We start from the raw sequence: 14,619 nt of genomic DNA on the forward strand, positions 1-14,619 counted from the left end.
TACAACAACACAGTCAGCACCAGAGGAGACAAAAAAGAAAACAGTCTACCAATTCATGAAATTTCATCATTTTTGGCACTTTTAAAATGAGCTTAAAATATGAAAATGATCAAGTTTAGCCTACATTGCAATATGTATTCAGTTTTTCTTTAATAATACATCAATATCTGCCTAGATATATGCAGAAGAAGTAAAAATTCACTGCAAATTTAAATCTGCACATCGGGTAGATCCAATTAAATGTTAACCTAACTTTGTGGGCATTTTGTTGAGAGATGTAAAGTTTAATCTTTGCCGTCATACTTTGTTTTTGACCTTCAACACATCTCTTTGTGTCAGACAGTCAGAGAATAAAAAGAGCGGTATATCAGCTCCCATTTGGCCTCATTTATCAGCCTGTTCAAATACGGCTCATTTTCGTTTTACATCCTGAACCTCTACAGTAAAAGCACAGCGCTCATTTCTGTATCTGATGCAACCAGGGCAGGCTTTAAATATCATTTATGAGCTGAATGCCATATGCAACATTAAAATGCAGCTCTAACTAAAATAGCTACAGCAAGAGCATAATTGAAGAGTTGAAATTGCTGCAATCAATGGCCAGTTCCTTGCTTTTATGTAGTGCTAAAAGGCTCAGGGACAGACAAAAAAAAAGAAAAAAGAAAGAAATTGGATGTTGAATTTAATTACATTAAAATTATAGCAGTATAAAATGGAGGGAAATGGTAAAGTAGGCCTAAAGTGCTGGTTAAATGCAGAGCTGTGGTTAACAACATAAATGTGTATCAGTAACTGATAGCATTTCAAGCATTTTAATCATTGACTGCGAGCTCTTTTAGACTCCTCGCTGGAAAGTGAAAACACTATTTTTGAGGTTTTTAACTTCTGACATATCAAACTGACAAACCCACCAATGAATAATTCATATGGGCTTCACATCACAGACAAATATTTAAGTACCAGATTACAATCACTGCTGTTACTGTAACAAAATAGATTGTTTGAATAACTGTTAAAAAAAAAGTCTTGAGCCAGCCCTCACTTCTTCATGCTTTGCTTCTTTTCTTCTTAAATTAGATTTATTTTCTGGAAGTAGTGGCAACTATTTAGTTAGTAGCTGGACAGCTGGACAGTGGGCATAGTCTTGGGATGGCATGCAGCAAAGGGACTCTAACCTGGGCTGGCCACGACAAGGCTCTACAGCCTCTGTACACGAGGCCTCTGCTCAACCAGCTGAGCTACACGGTGCCCCCAGGAGGCCATTCCTAAGGAAGGGAAACTGAGAAAGCAGGTATGCTAAATTGCACAACAATTGAACTTTAAAAGTGTTGAATCCAACCCAGAACCCGGAGCTCAACATTACTGAAGCAGTGTGGGATCATTTTGACAGAATCCAAATTAGCGCTTTGAAGGCCACTTAAAGCTACAAGAAAACTCGTCTAAGAGGGTTCAGGCTGTTCAGAAAAGTATCTGCACAAAGTGTTGGTAGCAAATCATTATAAACGGATTATTGTATACAACTGCTGATCTCAACTTGGTAGTTTTTCTTAAGCTAAAATCACAGCAACACCATCATCTTCTTTACTCTTTGCAACACGTGTTAACCCGGCAGTATTTGCTGTGTGGTCGTATGAATGATGGTCCTCGTTATCTCAATACAACCCCATCCTTCTCATTAGGATGTTAAAATGAATTCAGCACATGTGGAGGCCCGACTCCTTTTTCTAAGGTTCAAAGATTTGTTAGGCTGCTATTCACAAAGATGAATATGACAAAAAGCCATCGCATGTTGGAACTCAGCGATCAGAGAAGTACAAACAACAGTGCTGTCCCTTGTGGTGCAGCCTTTGGTCTCAGCACACGTGCATTTCACTGCACCTCCTTACAAATCGTGCAGCGCTTTCTTGGTTCCAGGCTTTTGATGATTGTGAGCTTCAGCTCTTCACTGTCTCACTTTAGTGATGGTGACAGCTGTTCATTATGATGTTAATCTCACAAAAGTGGCCGGTTATGTGTGTTATTCAGTTAAAAATGGCTTGATGATTTCTATAGACACCCACTGTGGTGCCCAAGTGCTCTTTTCTGCTTAAATCTTCTAAGACTATAATTGATAATAGTTTTTTTGGGGGTTTTTTTTGTGCTTCTCTATGGAAAACAGATCTAATGTTTTGGACATAATGGCTCTGGTATTGCTGATTGTTATAATTTGTTAGTTATATCATGATAGTAATACATTATTTCCCTCTCCCCTCTCTTTCTGCTCACCCTTTTAATAAAGTGATGCAGTTTATTAATCAGGTTACATCTTAACTCAACTACTTTTCATGCAATTATACTTTCACTTCAGTAAAATTTCCCAAAAATACTTTTACAAGGGTACAGTTTTGCAGTGCTCAACACATTCTGATGCTGAAATCCTCATCCCATCCCCCAAAAAATGAGGTACACTAGTTTAAACTGGCTTTGGAAAAAGAGTACCTGCTGTAGTTGAAGAGGCGGCTGCCCCAGAGCGAGTGATCCCCTCTGGGTGGTGAGTGGAAGAAGCACGAGTCTGAGCCGTCAAAGCAGTTCAGGCCATCCTCGGTGTTCTTGGAGGCGTGGCTGTGAACCACATCCAACAGAACCAAAATGCCCATTGAATGAGCCACGTCGATCAGCTGCTTCAGCTCATCTGGGGTACCATAGCGACTACGAATGGATACAAATACAGAGATTTAAACGGGTTGATCACATGTCATGATGTGGTTTATACTAAACTCCAATCACAATATCATTCTTTCATTTTCTTCTTCAAAATGACCCTTTATGGAGGAAAATACTGAATATATAAACCCCCCCATACCTGAAATATATTACATGCACAGTTTCAATCTCTTATGTTTGGGATCTAAACCCATTCAGTGCACATTATTCGATAAACATAATCATATTATTAAATCATTAACCACAGTTACAACCAAAGAGTCAAAAACACATTTGAAAGCCTTCGTTTTCCATTACATTCCTTTAAGAGTGGATGCTCAGAAAACCACAACTTACGCTCCCTCATATCCTGGAACATCACATCTGTCCATCAAGCTACCATCAAATCAGCTTACTTGCAAAACAGGACACATGGGATTACTCATCTTCCCGTTATTCAACCACTATGGTTTTGAATTACATTATGAGATCAATAAAGGGTGAAATTACAATATATATGCTACACTCAATGCTTAATGCTCTACTCCCAGCAAGGAAGGAGGATCTCTGAAAGAAGATAAAGACTTGCACTCCTCCACCTTTATCTAGGACTTTCTCCACTCTATGGATTAACGGAAAATGTATTTACAGAGAGATTATTGCTCGTGTCAAGACTTCCTAACCTTGATTTGAGGTGACTGAGTTGCACTCATTTTGTGTGACAGTGTGCAGTTACAGATACAACATGTAACTGATAAAAAGGGTGTAAATGGGAAACTTTAAAGAAAATAAAAAAAAATAAAAACTTCATATATGAGACGCCTTTAAGTTATAATCCTGCACACCTGTAATTCAATCCCGGTCGATTTGTTAACACCTGTGGTTACTGAAGCAGGTCATGGATCTCTATGGTGTAGCTAGAGAAACGAGTGGTTTCATCCCACTGCATTCATTCATTTTTCGATTTTATTTCACTCATCTTGTAAAGAGGACTGAAAACGACAGCTGACAGTGTAATTTCAGCACGCTGGTTGTCTACCGAATCATATGAAGTGTGCATATGGAGAAACCTCTTCTTTCCTACATTAGATCAAGTATAGGAATTCAACATTTTTTTGTGAATCCAATTAATGCAACTACTGCTGCTGAAACACTGCAGACATTATGTGCATGACAGTGTATAGATTTCACACGGATGTTAACAAATGTTTACCTGGAAGCAGCAAAGAAACTGGTAATCTGATATCCAAAGCTTGCATAGTAAGCATGCTCCATGACAGCCATCAGCTGGATACAGTTGTAACCTAGATGAAGAGGGAATAAAGTGGAAAAACCTACATTACTACATTTTTAAATCTCAGTTTCATACAAACCCCCCTCCCGGATTATAGAGCCAACCTTGTCGAACTGGAAATACAATCGATATTCAGAGAATAAATGTGGGTAACCTACTAAATTATGTAGGATCATAACATGCAGGTTGAATACTTATGAGAGCATGACACGATGTTGCTAAACATCGTGGTGTTTCTTCGTTATCAAGAGCTTCCCATTCTGTCCATTTGAGTAGCCTCATTCTACTGGGATGACCGGGCAAACGTCTTTTCTTATGTTTTTGATACAGCAGCAGGTGTCTGATACATGAATCATGTGTGGGGTAAGTTGGCCTTGCGAGTGCGAAACATTTCAGAACACTGAGTATTGCCTGAAAAGTCTATTTTCTATGTGTATGGCAGACTTAATCTAGAACAGAGAGCATGTGATACTGTTTGACCTGTGTCAGTTGTACTATCCACGGGCTCACGGCACATCCTTTTTGACACAAACCCTTGTTTCCCAAGGACAGGCAACTGGGAAACACCACCCATCGGAGTCAGGAGGTCATGTGAAACGTTTCAAAAAGATCCACAAAATGGCTTCAATAAACAAGGCTCAACAGGCTTTTGAAGTGCTCTTAAGCACTCCAGAGGGAGGCCCGGAGGTTTTTCTTTATTGTGTGGGGCAGATTCATACATACATATATTCTAAGGCAAGAGAAAAAAGAAAACTTGCCACTGAAGGAGTGTGAAAAAGACCTGGGGTGAGAGTAAGTTGCTCCTTTTTATATGGCAAAATGAAATGGCAGGCAGAGCCAGCCGTCACTAGAGACTATGGAGTTTAGCCACCTGGAGGATCCTATTGTGCAAAATCCCTGAGCTGCTGAGGGTGGAGAGATTGGCAGCATTTACTACGGTAGTTTCTTTACCCATGAAACAAGATGAGACGACCGAAAAAACAGCATTAATCACATCTCTTGTTTTGCTGCGCTTGTCATATTGGAGCCTTTTAATAAAATGAGCATAACAGACTGCATTTGAATGCAGCTTAATGCAACACATCCTTTCGAGAGCTGTAGATCAACGCGTTTAAGTCCCATTTACAATAAATATAGTTAGTTGACAGAGGTCTGGTGTCTATGTTATATGATAATATCCAGAGGGTTGCCGCCATATCATTTAACCGTTTAGCAAGGCTGTGGAAGGAAGAATTAGGAACCACCATTTCAGATGTAAACAGGCAGACAGAAATTTAATTGGTGCACTCTTCGTCAACATGTATTTGAAATGTGTTGCTACAGTTTAAGATTCTGCACAGGTTACATTTATCTGCAAGTAAGCTAGCCAAACTCCCTGGTTTAGAACCGATGTGCTTGAGATGCAGGCAGGACCCAGCTAGCCTCAGTCACATGTTTTGATTCTGCACGAAACTGGCTCTGTTTTGGACACGTATTTTTATTATATATATTATATTATTATATTGACACGTTTTCCTATATGTGTAATAAAGCTGTCCGCTCCAACCCACTGACTGCATTATTTGGGATCCTCCCTCTGGAGACACCAATAACTGAGTTTACAGCATTCTCCACTCTATTGGCTCGATGTCTGATGGGTGGAGGAGGTGATGTCCCATCTCAAACATGAACAACTTAAGTTCACTGGCCGGAGCACCACCCAGATATTAGAAAGTTTGGCAACCATTTCTATCGTATTTCGAGGAAGAACTTCCTTCCCTCAATATAGTGTAGCCTGAGTTACTTTCTGTGTTTATATGAAACTCTGTATATGCAGTTACGTGTGTGTATACTGTATGTATGTATAGCTACTTTACGAATACGGAGTTTTATTCTCTTAATTGTTTATTTATTTAGCTTGTATTAATATTAGTTTCTTTCCCCTTCTCTGGGGTATTGAGTACTACTGTGTGTGTATAATGTGAAAATCAATAAAAATATTTGAATAATACAATAAATATAGTTACTTATTAGGTTGTGTTATAAGAAAAATTCGAGTCAATAGTTCTGAGAACTCTCAATCCAACAGCTGGGATTTTACTTTTGAGTAAAACTATTCTTAATTATGGCTGCAAGCAGAAATATGCTGGAAACACGATCCTGCCTGAGAAAATGTGATGCATAATTCAGTGTGTGTTTTTTTTTTTAAATATACATTTTACATTTGGCAAAATTCACTGTTAAAAGTGGAACTTTGGAACTAAGTGCTTTGCATGAATCTGTGCAATCTTAGAGTTTAAAAATCCCTCCGACACCAAATACTGCACACATTTAAGTCATTTTCAATAAAGTAATATTTCATACTAATAAAATCAACAACAGAGTTCAAATGAATTATTTTGACACCAGCTTTTAAGAAAAGTATTTTACATCACACTTTGTCTGTTGCTCTCCTCTCAAAGAGATTTTAGGCTTTAGATCAGCATTTACAGCTGACTCATGAATAACCGTTTATCTTTTGACATTCGTAAGACTAAACAGTGAAGTAACCTTACGGACTGGAAAGGATTATAAATCCAAGTTGCTTCATATTACAGTATTTGCTAAATAAACTGTGAATCCAGCATAATTAAACCATAAATAGCTGCAAAAGACAGTGACATACAACCAGAGGTTCATGCAATCAATCGTCTGGAAGTCCAAACGCCCACAATCGGCGAAGGTTAAATTGAATTAATCAGAGATTACGAATCTGAACAGAGCCAGAGAGAGAAACTCTGTATCTGAATTTATTCAATTTACTCAGATACAGAATTTATTATCCCTACATTAAATGGGACAGTTATGATGATCTTTATCTATATCTTCTAGATCTAAACAAGCGTGCTGTCTAACACCTGCAGCTGAATGCGACAAAAGATGAAGGAAGTTGGCTTTTCGTCACCGTTTGCAGTCATCAGCATGGAAATGGAAACAAGTTGTCGGTGCGTGACTTGTGCTGCAGACGCATCTTTCCAAAACACTGCCTGATGGTCAGTGATCCCTTTAGGTCCAGCCAGTAAACAGGATGTTTACTTGCTCATGTGGTCTTATGCAGAGGTTGTGCGACAGGTCTGCTACTTAAAATACAGCTGCAGGAGGTATGCTGGCACTCCCTGCAGCATGGCACATGTGCTATGCTATGGAGCTGTGTTGACAAAGACACTGGCAGCTTAAAAAACACTCCTGAATTCATCAAATGCTGTTTTCCCACCAGATGGCTGGCTCGGGGTTGTGAATGTGCAGGGAGGTATACGATCACCTTGATACTTCACTTCCTCTCTGGCTGGTAAAGCTATAAAATTTTCCTCAAGATGGGTCCACAAAAGCTGTGAGTGACACTTAAATGAAGAAGATTAAATTGAATAGCCAATAAAATATGAGAGAGAACAAAAGGGAGGAGAATAAACGTTTTCTTCATATCTTACCCAAGTCTTTTATTCGAGGCAGAACATTGGTTGTGAAGTTGGTATACGAGGCAATTTTTGGCTCAGGTGAAGCGATACCCACATGAGCCTCGTATATTCTCAGACTGTTGGGCTTCTTTGGCCGAGGGTGGACATGCTGGAGAGGAAACCATAAGGGGACAGAAATCAAGGCAGAGTCTGGTACAGATGCTAAAAACAGTGGGAGGAAAAAGAACCATAAACATTCACCTACATCTTGCCATCACTCTACAAATCAGTTCAATCTCTGTTACACAACAGGGGATAGATATATAAAAACACAATATATATGCACTGTCAGTAAGAGCACCTCTCTAACTGAAACGGTGCCAAATAAACAGCAATAAAGACATGAAGGTGGTCTTCGATAGCCTCTCCGTGTTTTCCCTGTTCACTCTTGAGCTAAGTACATCAAGTAGCATTGAGGCACTTTCAGACCCTCTCAAAACAGCAGCATCAAGAATCCACTAGAAGAATAAAGTAACAGCTTTACATATGTGATGGAAGGCAGATGGTAAAATGAAACGGTTTGTTCTTAACAGCAATATGAAAAGCTCAGATGGAAGGGAGTGGTCATGCAGGTTAAAATGAGAGACGACGCTACGCAAAGTCGGTAAAATGGACTTTTGCTGGCACCGTATCAAACTTTGAAAGGTCAAATGAGGCTTTTTTACAGCTAAATGTCATTATCAAAATGAAAAAGGATTTCAATAAAGAGGATTGGCTTATGTTTAACTTTCATTTCCTGGTCATTGTGCCTTTGCTGTATTTGAAATTGCAACCAATAGTCAATATTCATGTGAAAAGGGATATAAAATACAGAAAACATTAACACATTTAGAAAATTACACCTTACAATGTAATGCTGAGGAGGATCCCAGTGAACCCAGTCATAGATGACAGCTTTTTCCTCCCTGTTTACATATTTTGCCCACGGCGAGATGCGGTACAGGCGCTCGCCATCCTTGGTGTGAACAACCACCTGGGAAAATAAGATGAATTGGTCATGAATGTTACAGCAAGGGCACCAACAGTATGAGGAACTGAACATTAAAAAGGCACCGCGATCGCTTAGCATACGGTGAGAAAGAAGCATCACCACACTGTCTAAATTAGGACACAGGACAATGGACACCAATTAAAAAATGTGAAAGAGAGATGAAGTGTGACAGAATGCAAACCACAGTGAGGTTCTGTGAAGGTGAAAATGCATAAAAGATAAAGCATTCACAAATCATCCCTCCTCACCTCCTGCATCTTTCTGTCTGTGAATGTATGCGACTGTACAGTCAGCGTTTATTTACGCCTTCCAGCCATGAAATGCTTACATCATAAAACTGTGCTGTTACTCCCTATCCATTATACGGAGAGGTGGTGCAGACTGTTCAACCAATAAACCTAACATTTTTAAAAATGTGTCTACCAGAAAGGCAGACCCCTGACAGAGCTAAGTCCCTGCTCGCTGCATTGCAACACCTATAACTTTAAGAAAAAGCATCCCCTTCAGACAGCCAGTAGCTGAGAGAACAAAAAGCTCCAGTATTGACCAGAATACTTGTTGCGGTGAATCTGGTTTCAGGAGTGATTACGTTGTATTATATTTTGTGAAAAGTGGGGCTTTAACACAGCCACTTAAAGGTCCATCTTGAGTGGATTGGAGCCAGAGAGCAATTTAGAAAATAAAGAATTGGAAAAAAATTGGACTAAAATGATCGTCCTTTGGGTCTCATCTGTTATGCCAGCAATTCAGAATTGGAAGGGGGTGAAATAAACATAGTTAGAAAATCTGACAAGTTACTCCATTGTCAAGTATGAGAGGGGAGAAGCAGTGTGAAAGTTGGAAAACCTCCCAAGAAATCGATGCTGTAGTGTTACTCACAGTATGTGTTCATCCTGTTTTGTACCCCTGCAGTAACAGGCATCAGAACCCAACTAAATCAGGCTACTGTTGTGAAGTAATGACCGTTCCAATGCCACCTGCCTGTGAGCCTGTAGCCAGACCCCCCGATGGGGTTTTTTTCATTGTGGGCAGGCCACCTAAGGGTTAGTTGCTTGGCTCCCCTTGTGACATGCTTCATAGTTTATAGGATTAAGAAAAGATAGTTGGATAAATGGACCGGCATTAAGCCTGACAGCGTGGTGGTCCTTCAGAAAAATTGGCCCAGCATTAGGAACATTAAATATAAGTTAGACTGCTGGGCAGGCTGTAGCGGTGCATGAACGGGAATAACAACCCAGAAGTGGGAAATGTGCGTGAAGTTTGGACAAATATGTAATCACTTCAGATAACACTTGAGTTCACTTCTCTGCAGTCTTGTATACTTGAAACATAAAGCGATCATTGTATAAGCAACACCCACCAAAAGGACACTGCTTGTTTACGGAGACAAATTGGGCCCTGAACAAAGGGGATGGGAGGGCAAGTTGCTCTCCGTGAGAGTGATTGGAGCTCGGTTTGTGCATCCACGAGGGAGTGCTGTGGAACTAATTCTAAAGTGGAGCTCACAGTAGGACAGCCATTCATAGGCAGCAGGGGTGCACAAGGAAAGGCCAGGTGCCAGCGTTTCCATCTGCTTCTTATCGTCCTTAGACTGACCTCCGCTGACAATGGGAGCTGGGCAGCTTGTCCAGGGCATAGGAGTGAGCCAATGATGACCCAGTCCCAAGGAGAGTGCTGTAGCGATGCCATCCACTCCATGCCTGGCATCACATTTCTGGGCCATTCTTCATCCATGCTGAGACAATACATGAGGGGAGGTGCCTTTTTTGCATTTAACCCTGATGAATTATTTACTAGAGCTTAAAACCAATCATGTTCACCCACTGTGGGCTCTGTTTTGCGGCGGACAAACACAGCACGATGGCCAGAGGGATACCTGCTGCAGATGGGAGCAAAAACAAAGCCATCAGTTGAGCTCCTCAGGTGCATCTACTCTCCACTGTGCAGTCTGTGTTCACATACAGTAATCTCTCTTCTGCACTGCGAGTGTGACATGTTATTGATGGCGACCTGCCAGCTTTTCACTTGGTTCATAAGACACGACACATGACAGAGAATCTCCCATGAGCATGATACTGACAACTGTCTGCGCACTGTGGCCAGTGTACGGAGGGCGTGAAAATAAGCACGAAGACGTTCTCTTCTCTACCTTGAGTTTGGTGTTATGATCCACAGCTGGAGACTGGTCATGCTTTGGTGGAAGAATCAGTTCCCACTTGCCAAATTCTTTCTTGGTGTAAGGGTGGGCGAATTTGTCCCAGCCATCTAAGAGCAAACAGACAGAGTTTAGGTATTTTAAGTGAGTTCTTTTCCAACACAGACAAATTCATTCAGTTGTATCCTGATTCGAGATTATGAGTTACACAGACTGAAGAATGAGTTTCCACTTCTAGTCAGAATCAGTTAAATAATCATGAAAACTTAAATGTTACCCATATATCCTCAGAGGCTGTAGTGGTTGCCCAGTGGAAGCACAGATGATACATTTTTATTCAAGTTTCCATTTAAAGAAAAAGAAAAATGTCTTTTGCTGAGCAACAATGTGACCTCTGCCTGTGCTTATTAGTAATTACCACTAGGAGCCACCAAAGTTGGAAGTTTTCACATTCAGCTGCCGGAGCTTTTTTATTAATTGTTAATGAAACAATTAACAGTTTCATTCTACTTTGTTACACCAGTGTGTTTCCGCTTTGTCTTGTGCTAACAATGTGTGACTCACAGTCACCACTCCAGCTTTTTTTCCCTCCCTATTCCAACACCCCCCTGTGGTCACAGCACCATTTTATTTTTCTGACTTCTACAATTCATCTCTACACAGCCCCCACAGAAACCTCTTACATAATTCCATCTTGTTGTATTTGTTCTCTGCACCGTTCTCCTGTATCATGTGACTATTATGACACAGAGTAAAGCAGCAGGCTCTGTCATCTAAAAGAAAAACTGATAAGAAACCACTTCGCCACTCTTTGAATTTCAGCTGTGAGGGAACAACAGAGAGGCGTCACATTCGTAATCTGCCGATACCACATTGCCAATCGTCAGTGACTGACAGAACACAAAACATTTATTATAAAGTGACCACCTTGGCCTGTCAGTTTAAGATGGTGTTTTCATTCTGTAATGCACATCTGCTTGCTATTCATGACCAAAAATAACACGGGGAAAGAAAATGAATCACAGGAGATGCTCCAGAAGTGACCCGACACGACCCCAGCACTTCTTACAGGCAAGCCAAGTAATTTCTCACAATTTATTTATCTCCCTTTGCTTAAACTCCTCTGGAAAAGCTGTGCATTATGCATCCAACCTGCATCACATTCATGAATAGGGCTGCTGGGCTGTTTCCACATTTGCTATGAAATTGAAATCAAATAATATGACTGAGCCGTGTCAAAATGTAATCTCTCACAGAATTGAATGCTGGAATTGAGCTGCTGCCCAAGGTCCTGGGAAGATAATTAAAAAGGAAGAGGAACAGGAGAAATATGGAGAGGAGAAAAGCAGAACTAACTAGCACAATAAACAAATTGATGCATTTCCACTTTTGCACAGTGTCAATCTGAGTGTATTACTCTTAGCATTTTCAGTAATGCTATTAATCCCAATTACTGCAGGACAATGATAAGTACAAATGGTTCTAAAACCTGCATTGTGGTACTTTTGTATCCCCCTTCCAGCAATAGGAGTGAGTCTATGAAAACTGTCCGTATGTGCTGGTGATATTTGTCCTTGCCATCGATTACTTCATTTTCCTTTAAAACACCACTTTTTTTTTTTTTTCCACTTAGATTTTTAACAACTCCTCTTGAATACCTTGGTTTTTCCACTATAAACTCTGCCATCGCTCTGGTTGCTTCTCTATTCAGCTCAGGCAAACCAATCATTGTTAGCTGCTGGTTGATGTTAAATCCAATGTCACCAGGTCAAAGGAACAGGAACGTTGTCGCTGGTGCAGGATTTTAAATAACACAGAAATCTACCTGCCATCGATGGGCTTAATCAGCATTGCGTTAACTCGTTTAGCAAGAAGCTTAACAAACATGCATCAGTTCTGAGCATCAGGTTCCATTTGTGTGTACAGGTCATCCAAAATCACATACACTTTACTCATTTACAAAGCTGGATTTGAACCACTGACCTTGCACCCAACAGTGTCTGTTTTAAACGGATGAGCCATGAAGACAGCACAGCATTTTTTTTAGAGCTTAATAGGACTCTACACCTTTGTTTGATTTAGTAATTGGCAATCTGCATATGAAAACTAACCTCATCTGTGTGCTCTCTCTGAGCAGGAGAGGAAAACTCGGTTCTTAATCCGTAAATTAGGTGTTCATAATAGGGATTCTGCTTTGGTCGATTAACACTTGTTTGGATGCTTTGGTGGAAATGTAACATGACAGGTTGTCATCACCTTGTACAAATAATCTCATGCTCTCATTTAAATTTAACTCGAGAGTCTTTACTGTGTCGCCGCATTTCTTCTCCATTTAATGTGCACGTTGCTGTGTAAGTGTCTCTACGTAAGACTGTGTGTTCGGTGTGTATTTTTCCTCTTCAACATATCTGAAACTACAACTCCAGGGCTGTGTGTAGGCACTGCCAAAGCTGTGTGTTTTTCGCCATGTTCGTATCCACAGCCATCAGGGATTTGGAGAAGCAATGTGCCAGCACATCCAACAGATCTGGAGCCTTGACGGCTCAGTGTCAGAACAGTGATGCTCAGGGGTCATTCAAGGTCATGAGGAGAAAGCACAAAAAACAAAAACAACAAGAGACTTTGTGTGCTGAAATGTGGATGAGCCAACATAGTGAACAGTTCCAGATTTCACTTTTTGTCATGAGTGGTGGTGGTGGGGGGGTGAGTAGTCAAGGCTTGCAGTCACATCAAACGGAGAGCAGTAAAACAGCAGTAAAGACTCTCACAGTGGCAATGTTTAAATTGTTCCAAAGTCAGACAACTACTGCATTACTATTGTGGAATTTTATACCTTTACCATAAACTCTACAGGAGAGGCCTGATGCCGAGTCACACAGTCATGGGTGAGATCGCTTAAAGTCTTCAACCTACTACTGTTACCTTTGCTGCTGCTACTGATGCTACTAATACTCATCATTATCCAGACATTTGTTTTCTATACCTGATTAATTCAATTCAGGGTCATGGGGGGCCTTCAGCCCATGGGCGAGGTAGGGTACACCCTGGACAGGTCACCAGTCCATCACAGGGCCACACAGAGACAAACAACCATGCACTCTCACTCTCACTCCTGGGGTCAACTTAGAGACACCAATTAACCTTAGATGAATGTTTTTGGACGATGGGTGGAAGCCCGGAGGGAGAACATGCAAACTTCATTTAGAATCCAGAACCTCTTGCACTGAGGCAACGGTGCAAACCATCACATCATCATAATTTACAGATGTTTCCAGGTTCAAGTACTAGTCTATTTGACTTCGGTCCAATTTAAGAATTTTCAGCATTTTCATATAAACACAATCACCAAATATATTACCCATAAATCTATTAATCTGAACAGAGATTTCAGTAAAAAACGCAGAGGTTGCACTCCCTCAACTACTTTGCGAGTGATGATGAAATAACCAGCTACTAAAATATTAACAAACTTATTTTTCACATCCTACTGCTATTTCCAAATTGGTTGATCAAAAGAGATGGTACCACAGTACGCTGGGCTTGTTATTCATTTTTCTTTTTGTTTTCAGGGGTTCATATTTCTCATTTAATGCACCATGAAGCTATTCTGACTTTCTGTCGGCACCGAAATCTCTTGCTCCAAACATCGTATGAAACTTTACATTTAAGCGAGATATTCGAGTGACTTTTCAGAATTCAGACTGATTAGTTCAAGCTCATTGCTGCAGTATAATTGCAGAACTTTGTTTCAGTCTGCTGCCTGCTTATCTAAAACACAATAAGAACATCTGCAATGTCAAAGACAATTATATTTCCAAACTCACTCTTTTGAATGAATGAACAACTGGTAAAAAAAGAAAACACACAATAACCACGAGGTTACAGCTAGAACTTTCAGTTTTAATTTAATATTTTCACACCAAATTGGGTCAGTTAGGGGAGAATTGTTGCACCTTTAAAACACAGAACAAACACATGCAGATAATCCAGTAAACATACAGTAAAGTGATGACATGGTGTCATG

General features: G+C 40.3%; 1 protein-coding gene across 1 annotated transcript in view; it reads right to left on the minus strand.

Annotated features, from left to right (window-relative positions):
- gbe1b (glucan (1,4-alpha-), branching enzyme 1b) overlaps positions 1-14,619 on the minus strand; it is a 79,866-nt gene that overhangs the window by 53,626 nt on the left and 11,621 nt on the right. Inside the window, exons 3-7 of the mRNA XM_072392095.1 lie at positions 10,590-10,705; positions 8,297-8,422; positions 7,423-7,558; positions 3,896-3,986; positions 2,479-2,688 (exon numbers count right to left, since the gene is read on the minus strand). Coding sequence (XP_072248196.1) covers positions 2,479-2,688; positions 3,896-3,986; positions 7,423-7,558; positions 8,297-8,422; positions 10,590-10,705 — 679 coding nt within the window. The remainder of the gene's footprint in view (positions 1-2,478; positions 2,689-3,895; positions 3,987-7,422; positions 7,559-8,296; positions 8,423-10,589; positions 10,706-14,619) is intronic.

Source organism: Leuresthes tenuis, unplaced genomic scaffold, assembly GCF_036924035.1.
Source record: "Leuresthes tenuis unplaced genomic scaffold, fLeuTen1.0.hap1 SCAF_9, whole genome shotgun sequence".
Lineage (NCBI taxonomy): Eukaryota > Metazoa > Chordata > Actinopteri > Atheriniformes > Atherinopsidae > Leuresthes > Leuresthes tenuis.